The sequence below is a fragment of the Glycine max genome, chromosome 18, assembly GCF_000004515.6.
Source record: "Glycine max cultivar Williams 82 chromosome 18, Glycine_max_v4.0, whole genome shotgun sequence".
NCBI lineage: Eukaryota > Viridiplantae > Streptophyta > Magnoliopsida > Fabales > Fabaceae > Glycine > Glycine max.
The window spans coordinates 1,624,718-1,647,379 of NC_038254.2; the positions used below are offsets into that span (position 1 = coordinate 1,624,718).

Below are 22,662 nucleotides of genomic sequence, written 5' to 3' on the forward strand. Positions count from 1 at the left end.
ATAAATTCTTAGAACTTAACAAAATACAATTATTATTATATTTAAATATATATTAATATAAAGTTCAATTTTGATCCTTATAGTTATATAAATTTTATCTTTTAGTTTCTATACTTAAAAATCATCTCTTTTAATCCTATGCATAATATTTTTAATCTCTTTTAGTTCTTATTATGAGTTTAAACGGTATGGATTAAAAGAAATAAAAATGATACAAATTAAAAAAGATTAAAAATAATATGTGTAAAGATTAAAATACACAAATTTAAGTATAAGAATTAGGATAAAAATTATATAATTATAAAAATTAAATGAGTAATTAAGCATTAATATAATACTATTATATGAAAAGTTTTGTTTCTAAGAAGAGTCTCGTCCACTTTGCTTTTTACAATCACATGTTAAAAAAATTATATCATATTAAGGGATGGCCAATTATCTATGCCTATATAGTTTATATGTTTTGAAAAAATTTGGGGCGTCGTGACTCCCCCGCCCTCAAATAGCTCCGTCAATGACCATTCACATCTTATAGTTCAAGTATCATTGTTACAAGTACACATATTTATTACAATATATATACCTAAAGTAAGGTTGTTTTTGCTAACTTAAACATCAAAGTGATTTTGTGGATAACCCACTGCCACTCAAGGAGTTCGGTGTCGCAGAGTTCAGGCATCTAAAATCTAGACCATCGCTTGTCGCACTTTGAACCAAACATGAAGGATGGAGCTTTGAGAAGGAGGGGTGGAGAAGAAAATGGGGTGCAAATATATATAGCGATGAGGAGTATTTTAATATTTAATTGAATGCTTAAATATATTTTTATCTCCTAAATATGTCATTTATTACTTTTAATTCCAGTAAAAAAATATATTTTAATCCTTGTAAATTTGTTACTATTACATTTTGTGTTTAATAACATCATCATTTGATGATGTAACATTTTAATTATACAATCATTTGATGACATAATTTTATCTTTATATTATATTTGATTACATTATCATTTAGTAATGTGGTGCTTGATGATATTATTATGATGCCAATATAATATCATCACTATCGGTTCTGATGGTTTTTTTTTTAACAGCGAGAGAAACTAATTAAAAGACACATAAAAAAGATAGAAAGTAATATATATATATATATATATATATATATATATATATATATATGTGTGTGTGTGTGTGTGAGTGTGTGTGTGTATACGGGTTTACAGGGTATGTACAACATGGTTATATATCATATAGTATCTAACTAACTATATATGAAAATAATTTCATAAATTGTCATGAGTGGTTAGTATAATTTATTGTAAAAATTATTGAGATATGTATGTTTTTTAACTGCATTGAGATATAGTTTTTTTGACTCATAATATATATTTTATCTGCACTCATAATATATAGTATCAAGATTTTTTTTTTTGTCAGCGTCATATGTGATGTTAAATGTGATACTTTATATTGATGAAAAATGCTAATAAGTTTATTTAGCATATTTTTTAAGGAATTAAAAATAATTTTTTTATTCGAATGCATAAAATTGTGTTGTTTATAATTTTTTTTTATAATTTCCTAAATATTTACTTTTTTTAGTTTTTTAACCCATGAGCACTGGTTAACAAAACCATATATCAATTAGGGGTTATAAATTTTTTAGGCATGATAATTAATGATAATAAAGTTTTAAACTTATGATTTATAATGCAGTGCAAAAGTCAATTTTCCAAGACATGTTAGGCAAAACTTGGATTTGAATTCTCTGCCATCGGAGAAATCAGGCATTCACGTAGTCAGATGATTAAAAGCGTCGACTAGTGAAGATCTAACAATTCATAAGTCATTTAATAACTTCAACTTTAAAAATATCTAAAAAATACTAACCATATGATGAAATCAAACGGTCCATAATTATGACTGTGTGAATGCAGAGAATCCAAATCCGTAAAACTTCTGAAAAATGCATATCGAGCGTAAAATTTTATCGAGAATGAGCACGTACTCAGAAGCATCTAGTATGAATTGAATTATACATATAGATTCAGATGTCTACATGCACACACATATATAATGAGACGGATCTTAGATCATATCATACGTATTTGGTATTTAGAGCTGTTACTTCCTTGTGTTGCTTCCAGTATTGTCACCATTCCACAAGGACAAATCAGGTACCCACCTCTATTCACATCTGTGTCCATTAATCATCACAACAAAACAATATCCTCCATACATATATCCTGCTCCTACCTTGTCTATTGCCTTATATGCTCTGAACTCTCCTAGAGTACTCTTTTAGATCCCATAATGTTCACCATTCATCAAGGTTTTCCTAATTACTTTAATTAAGTGTTGGAAATGTTGTATTTTGAGTTGTTGGCCATATTTTGATGAGTTCTCAAAAGACCAGTTTACTTAGAAATTATTAATTTTTTTTAAGTTAGTATGTTCGCTATATGGCCAAGACTAGGGGAAAAAAACATAACATGCATGTAACCCTAGGTCATAATAAAGAATTAAAACCAAGTTATTTTATTAAATAGTATAAGGGCTATCAATAAATAATTTTTACAAAAATTAAAATTAAAATATTGATATTTTTACAAAAGTTCAACTTCTATGTTACTAATTAATAATATTCTGCAAATAGAAAATCATGTTAAATTTTTTTTTTTAAGATAATTATTATAAAAGTTGATAAAATTATGCATGCATGATTATTTTAATGACTATTTGAAAGTGTAAGAATTATTTACATTATCTATATATATAATCGTTATTTTCTGAGTTGAATGAACGTGTCCGAGTCATTATCCATATATTTGTATTTTTTTTTTTGAGTATTTTTTTGTTGTTGAATAGTCCATATATTTGATGGTATCAGGAAAATGTGGAAAAGATACAAAATCATACAGGTAAGCAATTTGTCTTGAGTCGTCATGAGTCTGTTAAAAGTCTATCGATCAGCAACCTTATGTAATATATACACTTTGGGTGCGATCATTTCAATCAAAATCACATTCCCTAGCTTTGGCTCAGAAATCAATAATTGAGCAAGTAATTTTGTGGATACATAAAATAAAAAGAGTTGGCCTGTATGGTGAGGTTCACAGGTAATTACACATTATTCCAGTTTATTTTAGATCGAAACCAGATATTAATGATCACAAAAAAAGATGGATCGAAGAAAATAAAATATTGCTGGCCCTCCCTTATGCTATTTCCTATTTCTTCTTATGCTTTGAACCTATTAATAGCACATTTTAGCCTGAGCAAGGAGTCCGAATGTCCTTTTTCATGGACTTGGCAGTTGCAATAAAGTTGGAGAAGCTGATAAGATTCTGTTTCAGATTTGATTATTCTTACTCACATGTTCCACGATTGACGAGAATATATATATATATATATATATATATATATATATATATATATATATATATATTGGTTTTTAAGTGTGTCTCTATCCTCCCGTTTAATTTGAATTTGATGACTTTTTGGTAGGGTTAAAGACTAAAGCTAAAACTCCTCTAAATAGTAACTTGTTCTTAAAAAAAATGATTTTTTTTTATCAGAGTTAACCACACATACTTAATTTAAAAGATTTGAACTCCTTTAACTTGAATCAAAAGATGCTAGCTTTTTATTAATGAATATGATGATATGTACGAGGTAATGTTTTAGTATGATTATTGGAAATTTGGCATCTTGCTAGCATGTAGGTGATACTCTTATTTCTCATGTTAAATAGTTAAATTCATTTTAAAAGTATAGAATACCAATAAATTGATTCTTAAAAAATAAAAATTTAAATTTAATTATTGAATATGTAAAAAAATATGATAAATTAGTCTTGCAAATAATTTAATGGCAAGTTAGTTCTTGAAAATATAATTTATTATCAAATTAATCATTAAAAATTATAATTTAATGACAAAATAGTTTCACAAATTTAATGACAAGAATAATTTATTGCATTTTTTACCTATTTAGAAATTAAATTTATGTTTTTCATTTTTTAAGGACCAATTTATCATCGTATCATACTTTCGATAACAAATTTGACTATTTATATTTCTTATTAACATGCTCAATGATGATCTATTTTTCTGTCTATATAGATAGATCTATGTTCTATAATTTACAATTGAATTATATACAAATATCATTATATAACAACATATATTAAAAAAAAACTTGTATTTTTTTTATTTTAGAGAGTTTTTGTATCTTTTTATCTTCCTGTTGGATGAATAATTTCCATGTACATATATACTAGTGCTTTGTATCATGGAACTTTTACATTTTTTTTTTCCTGGAAACAAGCCATGTTCATAGGCTTAAAAATAATTAAAGTGACTTTTATCTTTTTCAACAAAGTCTTCTTCATACGCATAACCAACAAATACATATTTAAGAAATTCAATCATCTATCAACTGTGTTAAATCTTGTTGATATCTCTATTACAACACTTTTTATTAATCCGTGTATTAAACTTGAGATGTGGACTTAATTTTAACAATTAATTAGAAAGCTATGCTAACTAAATGAGAGTAATTACAAGTAATAGAACCAAAATACAATAAAAACGTTCCAGAAATTAATGTTCAACTAGTATATTTTTTATGAAAAATAAACAGAAAAGTTTTTAAAAAAATAAAGGGTTATAAATCACCTTGGTTGACACCCAATGAGATAATGGGCTAAAATTACTCATTCATTTCAAGCCCAGTAAGTCTGGGCCTAGCATTAGCTTCAAGTAGTTCGGATTCACCCGACCCAGATAAGACATTCGGGTTCGGATCCTGTAGTGTCATCACTCGTTAGATTTCGATGAAGAATAGTTAGAGAGTGCTGTGAGCTTCAGCAAAATGCGCGCCCTAGCAGCTCAGTTCTCTAATGTAATGTTCTCTTTAATCCTTGTCTCTGCCTCTGTTCAATTTTAACCCTTTATAATTTAAAGAAGAAAATAAAGTAATCATTTTCAAATTCAATTCATATTTGAAATCGATGTTGATCTTAAGTAAGTACCCATTTGCGGATTCATTTTATTCTTAACTTTTTTCATTTTTTTAACCCTTTTTGCAGTATTTATGCAGAAGAAAAGTTGGGGTCAATCTGCGATCTCGTAATTTTTCATCATATAACAGTAAAGGTATCACCTTGTTTTTTTCTATCGGTACTTTTGAAAGAAAGAAATAATTATAAGAAATTATGACTAATTTTGTCAGGCTATGGAATCATTCTGTTGAGAACGAGAAAAATGAAATAGGTACTTGTATTGAACGTTCTAGTAGTAAATGATAGGTACATATGTTGATTTTGGGGATTTCTGGGATTAGATCATCAAGCCAAAATCTTGCACTGTAAAATACTAAAATACAAAGAAAATGGTTTTCTTTTTTCGTTCAATTTTTGGTTTCATTGTTTGAGCTGCAATTATGTTGCGTGACTTCACTTGTAACTCTTTTGATTTCCAGATGAGCTAACCATCGAGGAAGAAGCTGAGAGAAAAGTTGGATGGCTATTGAAGACGATATTTTTTGTCACTGCAGGGGTAGCAGGATACCATTTCTTTCCTTATATGGGTATATCAGCAAAATCCCTGCAACAATTTTTAACTTGCAAAGCCTTCATTTGCTCTGGGTAGTTCAAGCTTCACAATGCTGTTAAAATTCATATTTTCAGGAGAGAATTTGATGCAACAGTCTGTTTCGCTTTTGCGTGTCAAGGATCCCTTGTTCAAAAGGATGGGAGCTTCTAGATTGGCTCGTTTTGCAGTAGATGGTAAGTTTTACTATCTGTATCTTTGTGTCACTAATTGCTTGCTGTTGTTGTTTTATGACCCATATTTCTTTGGCACATGACATATATATTGAATTGTTTATTAATTGTTAGTCATTTGCATATTAGGGCAGTTGTTTTCTAGAACAGATTCCTATTCTTGCAACAAGCATATTTTCATTATCCTTGTGCTTTACACTAGTGACATTTAGTCATTTAGTATTAATCTCAGCTTATTCTTGAAATGACAATTTTGGTTGAAGGGGAGAGTTGATGGGAGATTTTGAACTTGGATAAAAGAGTCATAGATTGAAATTTTTCTCTTGAACTGATAATCAAATAGTTATTGAGATTTTTAATTGAGCTGCATTTGTTAAGAAGTCACGGCTAAAAGAGTTACCTAGTTGTCAGTTATACTATTTTCATGACTAAGCAGCAAGCACAGATATTGCAGTGATACACAACCGAGAGCATATTCTCCAAAAGGCAAATTGCCTTGATGCAATTTGCTAGTTTGTACACTGATAGAATTGCTTATTTATCAATAGTGTTCCAATGTATAGGTATCTCATGGCACTGATTAAGGATAAAACATGGTGATTTATTCCTTTCTAAAATCTTTTGTCCCTGCACAAGTTGTTTATATTAAACATTGTTTACCTTACTTTTGCTCACAAGATGAAAGAAGGAAGAAGATAGTTGAGATGGGTGGAGCTCAAGAACTCTTAAATATGTTAAGCACTGCTAAAGACGACCGTACACGGAAAGAAGCATTGCATGCTCTTGATGCACTGTCACAATCAGGTGAAATCATAATTTTAATATTTTTTTAAATAGTTATTATCATGCTGGTGGAGAGGTAGATTATTGTGATCAATTAGTACCTTTGTGGTTCTAAATAGTAAACCAGAAATGCCCAACCACTTATGGAATTTGTTAATTTATTTGTATAATATTGAGCTGGAAATCAATTTTATGAGCAAAGTGTGATAAGAAGCATATGAAACTTTTATATGTTTCCAGTTTCTGTTATCCTTATTCAATAGATATGGGCTTGTAAAGATGAAAATGAACATAAATTGTTTTGTGCATTAATTTTGGGACATATTATACGTGCACAAGCTTATGTGTAACAATATCTATACCTGCTACTTTCCCTGTCAACATATTGATTTTTAAGAATCCAGTTCAAGTAATATTTATGAGGTTGAAAGATATGCAACAGTACAACCAAATTAGTAGTGCTAGCTAGTACTAGCCTTTTCTGTTCTCTTTCGATTGAGATAAGCTACTTCAATGTTATAGATGAAGCTCTTGCATCCTTGCATCATGCTGGGGCCATTTCAGTAATTAGGTCTGCACCAAATTCACTTGAGGATGCAGAAGTTGAGGGATTCAAGTTGAGCTTGATGAAAAGATTTCAAGATCTCAGATATGATGTGCCATCATGACTTGAGGTGCATGCCTCCTTTTGCTTTATGTTTTTGGTTGGTTGGAGCATGAAATAACATGATATGAGAAATTAAGCTGGCAACCAAAGCTTTTGTGGGGAAGAGTACTTGAAATTACTGTGTATCATTTGACCAAATCTAATGGAAGATTATAGTTCTATTGTCATTTTAGTTTTTTTCACTTGTCAAATGCGATTTGTCGCTCATTGTTCTGTCAATCATAATAAAATGGAAAAGATTTATGTGCATGTCAATTTTTATTTTTTGAAATATGTGTTTAGAAGATAAAAGATTACAACAAACTAGTATTGAAGTTGTAAGTGTTTAGATACTGTAATTGTATATTTGGTTAACACTACTAGATTAAATTTAAGCCTCAACTTTCAAATGTGATTGATCATATAATGTCATAAAATGTGTGTAATTATAGGTTGATGCTTTAATTGTTATTTACATATGCCTCAACTCTCAACCGTATGTCATCATCAGGCTTCTTGTTTAGGTTCAGCTGGCGCCTTGCTCGTTCTATTTTGTTCGTATTCCTTTGTTCATTCGATGTTTTTTTAGGAAAATATGTTCGTTGAAAGAAAAAATCAGTCAACAGAAGATACATGCCCTTACTTTTCTCTACTCCACGTCTCCACCTACCCTAACCCTTGGAGTTACTTTTCAATTGAGCACGTTAACAAGCCTAACTAAACGTGGTTCTGTGGAGATAATATACTAAAAAAATATTATTTTTTATTTAATTTAATAAGACTTGTGCGCGTAACTCTTTTCAAAGTGCTAGCTTTCTTTTTTGGTGAATTTTCAAAGTGCTAGGTGAATATGCGTATTTGGAGATAGAAAGCTTTTTTTTTTGGGACACAAAAGCTTGTTTAACATGTGATAAACTTAAAACTAATAATCATTTTTTTTAATTATCCCTATTCAATGTTTTAGTTTTAAAAATACCCCATTTGGGAAAATAGCCCATCTGTGGATGTAAAAATTACTAGAGTACAAGTTAATTAGGGTTAGTTGTTTTTTTTTTCTTTCTTCTTTTCCTACGAGATCAAGAGGAACGGAGCAAAATCATGTTTTTTCTTCCACCAAAATAATGTAAAATTTTAAAACAAAATACTAAAATAATAGGTTATAATATATTTCTTTTCCTTCATTTTATACTTAGTCTTTTATTTTTTTTAAAAATATCATTCTAGTTATTTAACTCTCACATTTGAGTTAATGTTATACTTTTGAAACTTCAGTCATTTTTTATTTATTTTGGATACGATTTTGAGCCTTTTTTCTTTTACTAATTAAAGATATAAAATTTGTCTCATTAAATTAAACTATGAATCCAATTAATGTTCAAACAAAACATAAATCCTTAACATGATGAAAATTGAATGAAAAATGAATTTCATAAGCAATTGGAAAACTGAAAAAAAAAATCTAATAACAATATTTGAAAATCTATTAACAATGAGCAGTAGGCTTCTTTGGAACTTGAAATGAAGAATAAAAGAGTCATTGGAAATAAATCTCAATTAATTGAAAGATATTTTTTAGAAAATGTCATTAAATAGAATAAAAATAATCAAAATTTGCTTATATTTGAATCTAATAAAAAAATTGTTAATTACTCTTTTTGTCTCGAATATAAACAAAAAATACTTTGAGTATTAGTCTCAAATAAAAGTAAAATTTAACTATTGTTACTTTATTTAATGAGATATTCCTAAATTATATTTTATTTAATTAAAGTTTTATTACTTATTATCTCTCTTTTTTATTTTTGATATGAACTTTCAAGAAAGTGTAGTTTAGAAGAAGAATTTTTTTTAATAAGAAAGGTGTAATTAAATAATCTAATTATCTAACTACTAACTTTTTGAATAAACCGTAAGTTAATTTCTTTTATATAGAAAGAAGGGATTAAATTAATTTTAAAAGAGTTCCTCTTCATTTTAATCATTAATTTTTTTGAAATTCAATAATCAATACCTACTCATTACAATAATAAAATACAAAAACTTCTTCACGAAATAAATTGATTCCTTGTGTTATATATATATATATATATATATATATATATATATATATATATATATATATATATATATATATATATATATATTCAGTATATAATTTAGTGTAGCTGGACACATATTAGTGCCCCGTGGCCGTGTGTTGTGCTTTTTTGTTGGGCGAAACAACGGCCAAAGCGACGAATCACTTCCTTACGTGACACACCTCTGTCTAATAGACGATAGGCCAAAGTCACAAATACTTTTTGATTGAGTATTTTTTAATGCCACATATCATATCTGTCAGCGTCACATGTTCAAATAAATCCCTAGTAAAAACGCCAGAAAACAAATGCATGAGCAATTTTTGGACTTTGGACTAGTTACAATTTTTCAACGTCACATCTTTAAATGATTTCGTCTCTATTTAGTAGTTGTTTTTAATGCGGCCATGCCCACTTTCTCGTTACAAAGCATGCATTTTATTATTTGAACGAAAATATTTAATATTGTGTATTACTCGTTTTACACAATTGCTTTTATTCTTTTTTTTTTATTTTTTAAATACAGTCATCTTTAAAAACAAAATCTTCGATCATTCCATTTCATTGTTCACAAAACATTATCCTATCACATGCACCCTATGTAATATAATACACGGTTGTGGATAAAATAATTCTGCACCTGCCCAACTTTTGTATTGATATCATTTTTTTATTTCCTCTATATTTTCCATATTTATATATTAATTCTATCACTTTCCTGCACCCCAATAAGTCATGCTCCAAATATTATTGTTTTGGATAAGTATATTGCACAATCTATTCTTGGCTTCTTCATGACCATGACACGGCAATGGAGACGAACGATAATGAAAGGCGCGTAAATCATTTGAAAGGTTGAATTATGTACCAAATGCTATTATATTAGCATTTCATACGCCATTCTAACAATAATGAGAACGAGTTGCCCCACAATTGATCAATATTTGTATCCTTGCACGGCACAAACTTGTAAGATATGGCCCCAACTTCGTCACCCCATCAAGTTGATTTCATTTCTTTAATATTTGGTATTTTACATAGAAATGCTGCCACAAGACATGAATTCTACAATAAACAACAAGGGATCCAAAATACAAAAGTAACACAATCGCCACAGCAACCAAATGCCTCTAGAATCTCCCCAGCCATACCCTCTCTCCCCAAATAAAATTTTCTATACATATAAAAAAAACAATAGAAGGGGAGAAATGAGAGAACCAGCTTGTATTTATGACTTGCTACTAAAAGCATTATATATGTTGGTGGAAATGGCAAGCACACTTGTAACCACAGCTAGTATAATCATTATCAGTGCAATAATTTTGTCTCTTCTCGTTGATATACCTTTAACATCCCTGTCATCAGAAACAATGAAAATTAAGAGACTAATTTATTTATTTATTCAATTCAATTTTCAACTTGAGCTCTACTTTATCAGAAGTCAATAAGTCTATGCTAGATTACCTTAAAACAATAGAGCCGGGGAAAATGAAGGCAAGGCACACTGCGGATGAGGATCCCAGGAACTGAAAGAAGTACCAAATATCTGGGATTGCTATAGCTGCAAGGTAGGAGAATACAAGCAGCACCAGAGTGAGGATCATAAATCTTTTGTTGTCTGTGGCTAGCATAGGCTTCTTAGGGAAGAGAACTTCATCTATGTTGGTTCTCAAAGAGAAGTTCAAGAGAGGAAACACCAGCATGATGTGGAGGGCATAGCTTACACGGACCAAACTATTGAGCAAGGAACCAACTGCTGAACCAGCATTCTGGTCAAAATTGATGAGAATGTCTGACTGGGTTGAATCCCCAAATAACATGTACCCAAATAAGCCTATTGCAAGGTAGATCACAGCACAAAGCAATAATGCTAATCGAACTGCTGTTGTCATTTGGGATGCCTTGGCAAGCTCAAACCCAATGGGGTGCACTGAAAGTAAAATCAACCATCAGCACAGAAATTTTCTAGGCATACCCTTAAAAAAAATGAGCAAATCCATTAGGCCAATTACCATTAAAGTGAAATGTGAAGGCTGTGACAACAACAGGAACTGCAGTGAACAGATCAAAGAATGAGGTTTGGTAGTCTAGCCGAGGAAACAATCTAGGAGTTTGTGTTTTTCCTTGCACCAGAGCTGTGATAGCCAACCCACAACATATGCCAACAAATGCCACTGCAAGAAGAGTTGACACTGCAGAGCTGTACTTCAAGGACTCTACCAATTCCAAAACACCAAGAGGAAGAACCCATGTTAGTTACTGAAACTCTTCAATTCCAAATACACAAGAAAGCATGTTATATAACAAAATATTCAATTGTAACACTCACCTACACGTTTGTACAATACCAATGGAAGCATAACAAAGACCAAGGTGAAAAGCAAAGCAAATTCCCGGGAATTCCACCAGTGAATTCCAAACCACTGTTGCAAAATGCCCAAATGCACTTCCCCTCCATTTTGCTTTCCAGATAGCACATCTCCTGTTGTTCAACAAAAGGTAATTATTAAAATACATCTATTTTTTTCTTTCATCTTCTTTCTACTACATTTTCTTCTTATATTTCTCTTTATTTCCTGTCATTTCACTTTTTTTTTTCCTGTCTTTCTTCTACCCATTACATAGACCAAAAATTGAGGTGTGCATTGCGGAAACAGATTCCCCACATTCACTTTTTTTTTCATGAATCAGAACTATTAGATTGAATATCGAAGGTTATATTTGGAATACATATTTTAAGAGTATGTTTGGATACAAAGTTAGAAGTGCATTTGACAACTTTTGGGAGCTCCTCTAATGGAAAAAGATTAATATTTTTAGTAGAAAACTCTCAAAAACACTTCTAGTTTGTATCGAAACAGGCCTAAGTTAGATTCATTGAGATAAGTTATGAGTAATACAATCTGTATTTAACAGTGAATTCCCAGCGGTAGGAAATCCCGATCCTTACATTTCCATTATCTTGTTAAATTAATTACCATACACAAACATTAAAGAAAACGACTTACTACATATATTTTTTCAAAAAATGAACCTTTCTATTTATAGTAAAAAAAATAAAAAACAAATTTCACTTATTATTAGCAACAATTTCACCAATCAAAATGAATCTGACTGAAAACCCGGCAAAACTCAGAACAAGCATACCAAACCAAAAACATGAAAAAATCTACATTTTTTTTTCCTTTTTTACGAATTCAGTAGAAAGGAAATTAAAAAAAAAGGGAAAAGTTCCGTTACGTTACCGATGATGATAAGGTAGAGAATTAAACCCCCAACGTTGGTGATGATGACGCAAACTTGCGCGGCTAATGCTCCACCCGATCCGAACGCCTCCCTCATGACGCCAGCGTACGTCGTCGTTTCGCCGGAGTGCGTGAACCGCATCAGGAAGTCCACGGACAGTTCCGCCAGCACGGCCACCACGAGAATCATCGCGAAAGCGGGAACTACGCCGAGAACCTTCATGATCGCCGGAATCGACATGATTCCGGCGCCGACTATGCTGGTGGCCACGTTGAACACCGCGCCGGGGACGGAAGCCGGCGGCGGCGTTCCTTTGGAATCCCCCAGGAGGGGGACGCTGACTCCGGCGGCCGGAGACATGCCGGAGGCAAAATTGTGAGGATCGGAGAAAGTGCGGTGGCGGTGTGCGGTGCCTGGCAGCCTACTATCTTTGAATTGAATGGTTTTTGTTTTGTTGTCTCTCACGAAAATTTCACTTCCTCTCTCTTTATAAATGATACAAGTGGATTTGGGAAGTTAAGAAAACAAAAAATGAAGTTATAATAAGTAAGATTTTATTTTATAAGTTTTGTAGGATGAAAAGAAATATAGTTGAATGAGGAAATTTCATTGAAAATAGTTAGCTAGATTTTATAATAGAGATTAAACAATAATAAAATCTGCAGATACTTCAACATGAGTATGATAATAATAATAATAAAAAATTGTTGTTTTCTATTTTTACTCCAACATGGACTGAAATTCATATGAATTTTTTTGAATAGTCTATTTTTTTTTATTTAATTTAATATTCATATCAAAGTTATTTCATACTGAAAAAAATATTAAATACTAGCATTCTATTATTACCATTTGGAGGAATGATTGAAAGAGTGTTAAAGTGCACCTTTTCAGTCAACAGTTAAAAATAAGGCGTTTAATTCAATTCAATATTACAAAGTTAAGTTGGCTGTATAATAATAACAGTGGTAGTAAGTAGTAGAGTGAAAGAAAAATTTTTTTGGTCAAAATATTTAAATCAAGACTAGAAGATATGCAAATCAGAGATTACATTGGATGATACGGTCGACCAATAAAAAATAAAAGAAAAAACATAAATTGGGATGTTCAAATACTAATAATAATAACTCTAAACAAACATTAACACGTGAGTTTTCTTTCCCACGTTGTAATCATTTTGAATTTTTAAAATGTTATGACACAAATAATAAGTTAATAATAATTATAATTTAACATTTGAATTGATAAAAGTGTTTAGTTTTATTGTAGATTAAACTAATCTTTCTTCGAGTAAAAATAACATTAAATTCCTACACAACAGGTTTATCAGTTTATAGAGTAATAACACTCTTATTCTTAATCGTTTTCTTTTCTGGAAGAAAAAATAAATCTTAGTCTTGTTATTTTTTTGAGAATGTAAAATATACCTTAAAAAATTCCCTTAAAGTTTGTATAATTTTTTGGTATGTAAATATATTTATAAATAAAAAAATGTTTGCGAAAAGTAATATTTACATAACAAACACTATTTACAGAACATTGATGAAATTATTTTTAGATATATAATTATTAATACGAATATATGAATATGTTATTAAAGTAATCAATAGTTATGTTAAAACTGATCTGTTGACTAGACAGTTTGTCAATTTATTTTTTATTCACTTAATTGCTATTTTTTTCTAGGTTTGTTCTTTCGTTAAAAAACCTTGCATTGGAGGAAGGCCAATGCTAGTTATAAAAATATAAACCATGATTTGAATATAAAATTATTTTTAGTCGAAAAACAATGAATTATGTTGCAAGTATCACTATTGAAAAAATGCCAACGGAGCCCAAGAAGGTGAGGCCCAAACTGAAAGCGTGAAGCGGCCCAAGACTGAGTGAGGAAATAAATAATTATCCAGAAAATCGGAAATGGACAATCCTTCTTGTTACGCAATTCTGAATTTGCGGGTTTTGGATTTGGACTTGGTCGTCAACACAGTCTAATTAATATCTTTTTGCTCCTTCGCTTATGAATCTTCTTCTTCTTCTTCTTGTTCCTGCAACGCACTGAATTCGATCAATCAATCCATCTTCAATTGCTTTGTTTCGATCGGAGGAAAATGGCCGATCAGTTATCGAAGGGAGAGGAATTCGAGAAAAAGGCTGAGAAGAAGCTCAGCGGTTGGGGCTTGTTTGGCTCCAAGTATGAAGATGCCGCCGATCTCTTCGATAAAGCCGCCAATTGCTTCAAGCTCGCCAAATCATGTTTTTCCTCTTTCTCTCTACTTTTTTTAAATTCCATTTCGTGTCTCCTCAAAATGCTGATTTAGTGTCATAAATCATAATTATTATTCTCTTCTATTGTTGTTATTTTATTGTTATTACTTCAATCGACGAGTGTGTTGAGTTTTGAGGTGTCCGATTTCCCGATTAATTGAAGTATAGTTTTAATCTGATTTTACTGGAAAATATTTTTTGCCTGATTTTTTTTTTTTGGAACAATTACTAGCATATAAATTAGAATTGTGGATGAAGTACGACAATCAACTCTGTGTTGTTTGTGACTGCGCTCACTTTCAATTTGACGACTAATCTCTTTATTTTGTTGAAAGTGACGAACTTTGAAATTGATGTTGGAATAGTTCTGTTTATTGTTCTTGATTTGATCTATGTGGCATTTTAGGGGACAAGGCTGGAGCGACATACCTGAAGTTGGCAAGTTGTCATTTGAAGGTAACATTCATCAGACTTGGGGTTTTGGAGTGGGCTGAATCTCTTTTGCATCCTTTAGTTCTCTATTAAGCCTGCATGACATTGTTGTGTTCTGTTTCCATTTAGTTGGAAAGCAAGCATGAAGCTGCACAGGCCCATGTCGATGCTGCACATTGCTACAAAAAGACTAATATAAACGGTATGCATGTGTCTCAGTTGTTACCACTACATGCACTACAATACTTTCTCATTTATGATTTGTGCTTTAAATGCTGCTCTTGCTTCCATGCAGCAAGGCCAATTCCTTTTAGCCTCAATGTTTCTCTGTATAACTTTAATGTAAATCATATAAAACAATTGCTACCTTTTTGCATGAACAAATTATATAAAGCAAATCTCTTTGTTTAATCTTTACATATGTGTAAATCAAATACTGGGCTTCATATCGATAAGGTCTAAGTAGGGGTTCAGTCTTTTATTTGGATTAGTTTAAGTCAGAAATTGAAGTTAATTTGTGCTTGCATAAGTTGCTTCCATCTGATTGCTTTCTTTTTATGGCTGTCTGTATGTCATAGCCTTATTTTGATTTGTTATTTGCTGACTATTATTAGATTGGAACTCATGATCATATCCCTAAGCAGGAGCAAATTATTTTGCTGTCTTGCTTGTCTTAGTATGTCCCACTTGCATTAGGAAGAACTAAGACAATTAAAGTTACCTTTTCTTTCTTTGAATACAGAGTCTGTATCTTGCTTAGACCGAGCTGTAAATCTTTTCTGTGACATTGGAAGACTCTCTATGGCTGCTAGATATTTAAAGGTATATTATGTTTATGATATTGATATCTCTTCTCCTGGGTATGATTTTTAATTTATTCTCTTGTCCATATCCCAGATTTTAGATATTGATCCTGCAATAAAATGCGTTGAAGTATACTAAGTTATCTGAATCCCCATTAACATGTTTTAACTGGGTTCACTATTTTATACACAGGAAATTGCTGAATTGTACGAGGGTGAACAGAATATTGAGCAGGCTCTTGTTTACTATGAAAAATCAGCTGATTTTTTTCAAAATGAAGAAGTGACAACTTCTGCGAACCAATGCAAACAAAAAGTTGCCCAGTTTGCTGCTCAGCTAGAACAGTAAGATATTGTCCTTTCTGCATATATTATCTCTTTTATTATGCTGATGAATTGATCAATATTTCTTCAACTTGGGTTTATTCTTTAATTGGTTAGTAATTTCTTCTGAGAACTTTCTTTCTGGCCTTTATTTTGTTCAGTACCCTTTCTCTAACCCACTCTCCTCAGGTTAACATTAGCTTAGGTCAGTGTAGGTTGTTTGACACTGAGTTTTTATTGGTATGGATGTATGGTCTATTATGATCTCAATGGAAATCTAGCATATTTTTTTTCCACAATCCATAATATGATGACTTGTGTACATGGTGTGAATAAAAGTCAGTCCATTGCTGCATTTGGTATTGGTTACGTGTTACTGTACTTTCTGCATATATTATCTCTTTTATCATGTCGATGATTTGATTAATATTTCTTCAATTTGGATTTATTCTTTAATTGGTTAGTAATTTCTTCTGTGAACTTCTAGTTAGAGCATGAACTGCTAAAGAAATCCAAAACTTTATTTTTTACATGGAAGGAACTTTATCAGAGTTTTATTTATTTATTTATTTTTATGTTAAATTGAACTTTAACTGTTTCTATGTTATGATAACTCTTCTTCAGATATCAGAAGTCGATTGACATTTATGAAGAGATAGCTCGCCAATCCCTCAACAATAATTTGCTGAAGTATGGAGTTAAAGGACACCTTCTTAATGCTGGCATCTGCCAACTCTGTAAAGAGGACGTTGTTGCTATAACCAATGCATTAGAACGATATCAGGTCTAAGTTTTTTCAATAGTTCACTTCTGGAGACTGGACAGCTTATTTGTTGCTAAATTATTCAGATATGTTTTTATTTTGCAGGAACTGGATCCAACATTTTCAGGAACACGTGAATATAGATTGTTGGCGGTAGGTCACTGGTTTTGAAATTTCGTTATGAATTTTTTATGACCAAGTAAATTGGATTAGAATATTTGAACTTCTTTGTAGCTGTCTCCTGGGTCATAATGTTTTATTATATTTTTGTATTTATCATAGCATTGTGATAGCCCTGTTACTACTTTGTTTGCTGATTTACTCATACATTTGCCAGATGAAACTGACATTTTTTTTTAATCCTGGTGGATAGGACATTGCTGCTGCAATTGATGAAGAAGATGTTGCAAAGTTTACTGATGTTGTCAAGGAATTTGATAGTATGACCCCTCTGGTAAGCTCCAAAAGTTGTTAAATAGGATAACTTCTAGTGGTGTTTAACAAAAAAAAAAATTCCACTTGTATTTTTTATCCACATTTTATAACAGAATAATCATAACCTTTCACAACTTAATTCTCAATTTTCACAGTAATTAAATGTGTAATTTTAAAAAAATATTTTCCTTAACTTAAACCTGATTGAAATTTCCCCCTGAAATTTAAGTTCTATTTGATTACCTAGAGTGTAATTTCCGTGTTTTGTCACTTAATCACTGTGTAAAGTTAATTTTTTTGCTTACAAAGGTGTCTTGTTTGGAATGCTAAAATAACAAGTACACGTGTCACCAAATTTAGTAGGATTAACATTTGTTGTTTTTTGCCATAATAAACGGTTGAACTTAACATTTGTTGTACGTGTCATCAAATTCTACAAATTGTGAGCTGCTTAGTGGGTTGGACAAACATTTTAGCAGGTGGTTTCGATTGCCTGTTGAATACGTGAAATTAAACCAAGGCAAAATTATAATTTGTTTCTTTTGTCTGTGTTTCACTCATACACATTGAATCTTGATGATACACAGCCTTGTTAATTGTTATCCTTCCAATTTTTTTTAGTGTTTTTGAGCATCTATTCTTGTTGGTCATGTGTTTTCTTCACTCATGTACCTGGTTCTTTTCCTACAACGATAAATATGTATCCTTTGTTTTTTTTTTCCAACTAAATATGTAATTTCAAATTTCTAATCAATCATTGCTTCCAAAATACTCTCTCTGTTTCAAAATAAGTATTATCCTATATTGTTTTACAAGACCAAGAAAAGCTAATATATAGATGAAAGAAATTAGTAATTTTACAAAACTAACCTTAGTATTAATATTATACTGAAAAACTAAATTGACACTTATTAGGGGTGTTAGTGTAAAAAAGCAATTAATATTACATTGAAAAGCTAACATGATACTTATTTTGGGACAACTTTTTTCTTTCAAATGCAACACTTGTTTTGGAACGGAGGGAATACTAGATATTGTGCTCCCTTGTATGCCCTGGACATAACGTATTTAACTGGTCTGGATGAGTTTATGAATGTCATTAATTTAGGGGGAGTCATTTAGAATAGCTTACCTATAAGTACTTTCTAACTTTTCTCAATTAGTTTCACAGTGCAATTTATTAAAAATGTCTGTATCTAATCAACATTGTCTGTGTGCTTGTGCAGGATTCTTGGAAGACCACACTTCTCTTAAGGGTGAAGGAAAAGCTGAAAGCCAAAGAACTTGAGGAGGATGATCTTACTTGAATTGTACCTTTAATATTCCTGGTGGTTGGACCTATTGTTTGATGATTTACATTGTACTACTATGTGTGTCTGTCCAGTTGTTCGTCTTACACATCCACTTACAGAGTGTACCTGCTTTGGTTTTAATTGAATTGGTCTGACTGAATTCAAAAAATGAGTTTTTAATGAGGTTGCTGGAGTCTGATCTTATCTACATTATTATGAATTGAATTACTATCTATACTTGTTTTACACCAGGTTTATGCGAACCTGTTAGCAATACTAATCCATGTTACTTTATGCGGATAATCCATAAAAACAGAAAGAATTAACCATCACAATTTATTGATAAGTATATGATAGCATATTTTACCGAGAGTTGAAATTTGAAAATAAGTCGTTTCTGTATGATTTTTGCTTATTTTGACCGACATTAAATACCTACCTGGTAAAGAAGGATGGAACATATCAAGGTAGGGTATTTCTTATTACAAGACAAACAAAAAATATAGTAACAAACTGGGTGTTAAAAAAGTCGTGTAATGAATGGACGGTCCGCAACCGCAAATTATACCTTTGAACTAGAAAAGTCTATAGCTTCCTTTCTTTTTCTTTTTTCCGTTCCTAGACTGTTCTACTTTTTGTAAAGGAAAAGATTCAAAAGAGAGAACGCAAAATACCACGCGGCAATTTTTTACTTTTTTGCTTGATTATCTTATCGTGGAATTCCTTTTCCAATCTCAATAACTTTTTATTTTCAAATGTGTTTTTAGATTTTATACTTTTGTCAATCAGGTTCACCTACTTTATTATATTGATAAACTTGGTCCTCAAATTTTTAATAACCTGAAAAATTATTTTCAATTCATTAAGAAATCATGATTTTTCAAAATTAGAAGTGACTGAATTCACATATTTTTTAAAGTTTGAGAACTAAATTTAACAATTTAAAAATAGAGATTCATCATGTTTCACAAAAAATATAAGGACTAGAAATATTTTTTCTTCTTCAACAATTTACTCTTAACATTAGGCTAAAATAGAATATTTGTTCTTACGGTTTGCCACTTTAGGAACAAAATTTAACTTAAAATACAAATAAAGGATTAAAAATCCATTTTAACTTATTTTTAATAAAATACTGTATGATCATTAATCTAATTAATATGTTTTTTTCTTGATGAAAGTATGACTTTGTTAATCATAATAATCTAATTATACGAAGAATCGCGTGACCTTATACTCGTGCTTGGAAATAAAAGAGAGACATTTGATAAATTGCTTTAACTTTTGATCTTCTTTCTTACGTAGTAGTTTTTTGTCCCACAAAATGAATTTTGCATGTATTCAGTGCTTCCTTCTTCGGCTTCACTTTTTCTGGCCGGTGGCAGCCGGTAACCAGTAGTCATATTTGGATGTTAAAGAGACAGAAAATCTTAATCACCGCTCATTGTTTGACTGCATTGTTACCTGCGACTGCGAGTACGTGGATTCATTCTTGTTTCGCCAAGTGTATGAGTGCGTGTCAGTGTGACTCTTTTTTGTAACTTTTTCCTTTGTATTAGCGCTTAGACTTTTGATTCCAAACCATTTTTCTTTTCTTTGTTTCTGAAATTTTATCAATCAAACATAACTCTGAGGAAATCACACTTCCCCGGCCGTCATGAGTCAGCTAATTAATTGGTATGTCTAATTTTCACCACCACCTTATCGGGTCTTCAAAATTTAATGCTATTATTCTCAGATTTCTTTTCTTGTTCCTACATTCTGACTTTGCATCTGTCACTGTTCTGAGAACTGAATTTTGTTGAATTATTAGAAAAATAGAAATAGATTCTGGGTTTTCATTTCTAGTTTTAAAATTGTTTATTAAGCATATGAACACCGTCACCACTCACCATAGCTCAATTCTCTGTCTTTATTTTTTTATTTATTTGCTTTGATACTTTCCCCGGTGCTTATATGGATGCATAGAAATAGAAAATTTGCTACAGACTTGTAACCTTGGCATAGTTTCTTCATGTCTTCTTCGCAGTATTTTTCTGTACCTATATCATTGATGATACGGTTCTGATTTGATCGAGAAAGCTCAGTTTTTTATCAGAATGGTTTCGGTTGATGATGGGATTGTGAATCCCAATGATGAAATTGAGAAATCTAACGGGAGTAAAGTGAATGAGTTTGCATCTATGGATATTTCAGCAACTCAAAAATCATATCTGAACAGTGAAGATCCTCAGAGAAGGCTTCAGGGAACCTTAATAAGTTCTTCTGTTACTAATAGGATAAACTTTCTTAAATTTGGTTCTGCATCTGCCAAATTCAAAAGGCTTGCTACTGAGAGAGACCAGGTTTCTATATCTGTGCCTTCTCCTCGTTCAAAGAGCCTAAGATCACGTTTCAGTGGCATGTTTGCTCAGAAACTTGACTGGGCTTCAGTCAAGAAAATGTGCATGGAATGGATTAGAAATCCAGTGAACATGGCCCTTTTTGTGTGGATCATTTGTGTCGCGGTTTCGGGTGCTATTCTGTTCCTTGTCATGACAGGCATGTTGAATGGTGTGCTACCAAGAAAGTCTAAGAGAAATGCATGGTTTGAAGTAAACAACCAAATACTCAATGCAGTGTTTACACTCATGTGTTTGTACCAACACCCTAAGAGATTCTACCACCTTGTTCTTCTGACCAGATGAAGACCAAATGACATCTCTAGCCTTAGGAAGGTATATTGCAAGAATGTCACTTACAAGCCCCATGAGTGGACACATATGATGGTAGTTGTCATTCTCCTTCATGTTAACTGTTTTGCTCAATATGCACTTTGTGGTCTAAACTTAGGGTATAAAAGGTCCGAGAGACCTGCCATTGGAGTTGGAATATGCATATCTTTTGCAATTGCTGGTTTGTACACCATTCTTAGCCCACTTGGGAAGGACTATGATTGTGAGATGGATGAAGAAGCACAGGTTCAAATTACAGCTTCTCAAGGGAAAGAGCAGCTGAGAGAGAAACCAACTGAGAAGAAATATTCATTTGCATCCAAAGATCAACAAAGGGTTGTTGAAAATAGACCAAAGTGGAGTGGAGGAATACTTGACATTTGGAACGATATTTCCTTAGCATATCTCTCACTTTTCTGCACCTTTTGTGTGCTTGGGTGGAATATGAAGAGGCTTGGCTTTGGAAACATGTATGTTCACATTGCCATTTTTATGCTGTTCTGTATGGCTCCTTTCTGGATTTTTCTTTTGGCTTCCGTTAACATAGATGATGACAATGTTAGGCAGGCTCTAGCAGCTGTTGGAATCATTCTTTGTTTTCTTGGTTTATTGTATGGTGGATTTTGGAGGATCCAAATGAGAAAGAGGTTCAATTTACCAGCCTATGACTTCTGTTTTGGCAAACCTTCAGCTTCTGATTGCACACTTTGGCTACCCTGTTGCTGGTGCTCTCTCGCTCAAGAAGCGCGTACCAGGAATAACTATGATCTTGTAGAAGATAAATTCTCAAGGAAAGAAACTGATACTAGTGATCAACCATCAATTTCACCTTTGGCTCGTGAAGATGTAGTGTCAACCAGATCTGGCACAAGTTCTCCTATGGGTAGCACTAGCAACTCTTCCCCTTATATGATGAAAACATCTAGTTCTCCAAATTCAAGCAATGTCTTAAAGGGATATTACAGTCCAGATAAGATGCTATCAACTTTGAATGAAGACAATTGTGAAAGAGGTCAAGATGGAACAATGAACCCCTTATATGCACAAAAATAATATCAAAATACTATAGACATTAACTCTGTCTTATCATCTTT

General features: G+C 31.6%; 4 protein-coding genes across 4 annotated transcripts; 3 read left to right on the forward strand and 1 right to left on the reverse strand.

Moving 5' to 3' along the window:
* Window positions 1-4,781: 4,781 nt before the first annotated feature.
* Window positions 4,782-7,673, forward strand: LOC100527372 (armadillo/beta-catenin-like repeat protein). The gene is made up of 6 exons (NM_001248215.2): window positions 4,782-4,904; window positions 5,092-5,158; window positions 5,484-5,591; window positions 5,692-5,790; window positions 6,466-6,591; window positions 7,093-7,673. The coding sequence occupies exons 1-6, from the start codon at window positions 4,875-4,877 to the stop codon at window positions 7,236-7,238; spliced, it is 576 nt and encodes a 191-aa protein (NP_001235144.1). The 5' UTR covers window positions 4,782-4,874; the 3' UTR covers window positions 7,239-7,673.
* Window positions 7,674-10,267: 2,594 nt separating this feature from the next.
* LOC100815694 (putative glutamate transporter Rhg1-GmAAT) lies at window positions 10,268-13,062 on the reverse strand. The gene is made up of 5 exons (NM_001353940.1): window positions 12,540-13,062; window positions 11,624-11,776; window positions 11,307-11,510; window positions 10,759-11,224; window positions 10,268-10,649 (listed from the first exon to the last, which is right to left on the reverse strand). Exons 1-5 carry the CDS (start codon window positions 12,898-12,900, stop codon window positions 10,523-10,525), a joined length of 1,311 nt encoding a protein of 436 aa, NP_001340869.1. The 5' UTR covers window positions 12,901-13,062; the 3' UTR covers window positions 10,268-10,522.
* Window positions 13,063-14,459: 1,397 nt separating this feature from the next.
* Window positions 14,460-19,100, forward strand: SNAP18 (soluble NSF attachment protein SNAP18). Its single transcript, NM_001255130.2, has 9 exons — window positions 14,460-14,793; window positions 15,212-15,261; window positions 15,367-15,439; window positions 15,980-16,059; window positions 16,234-16,385; window positions 16,989-17,148; window positions 17,233-17,280; window positions 17,501-17,581; window positions 18,789-19,100. Exons 1-9 carry the CDS (start codon window positions 14,649-14,651, stop codon window positions 18,867-18,869), a joined length of 870 nt encoding a protein of 289 aa, NP_001242059.2. The 5' UTR covers window positions 14,460-14,648; the 3' UTR covers window positions 18,870-19,100.
* A 1,194-nt stretch (window positions 19,101-20,294) lies between these two features.
* Window positions 20,295-22,662, forward strand: LOC100778099 (PLAC8 superfamily protein). Its single transcript, NM_001353935.1, has 2 exons — window positions 20,295-20,531; window positions 20,884-22,662. Exon 2 carries the CDS (start codon window positions 21,617-21,619, stop codon window positions 22,619-22,621), a length of 1,005 nt encoding a protein of 334 aa, NP_001340864.1. The 5' UTR covers window positions 20,295-20,531; window positions 20,884-21,616; the 3' UTR covers window positions 22,622-22,662.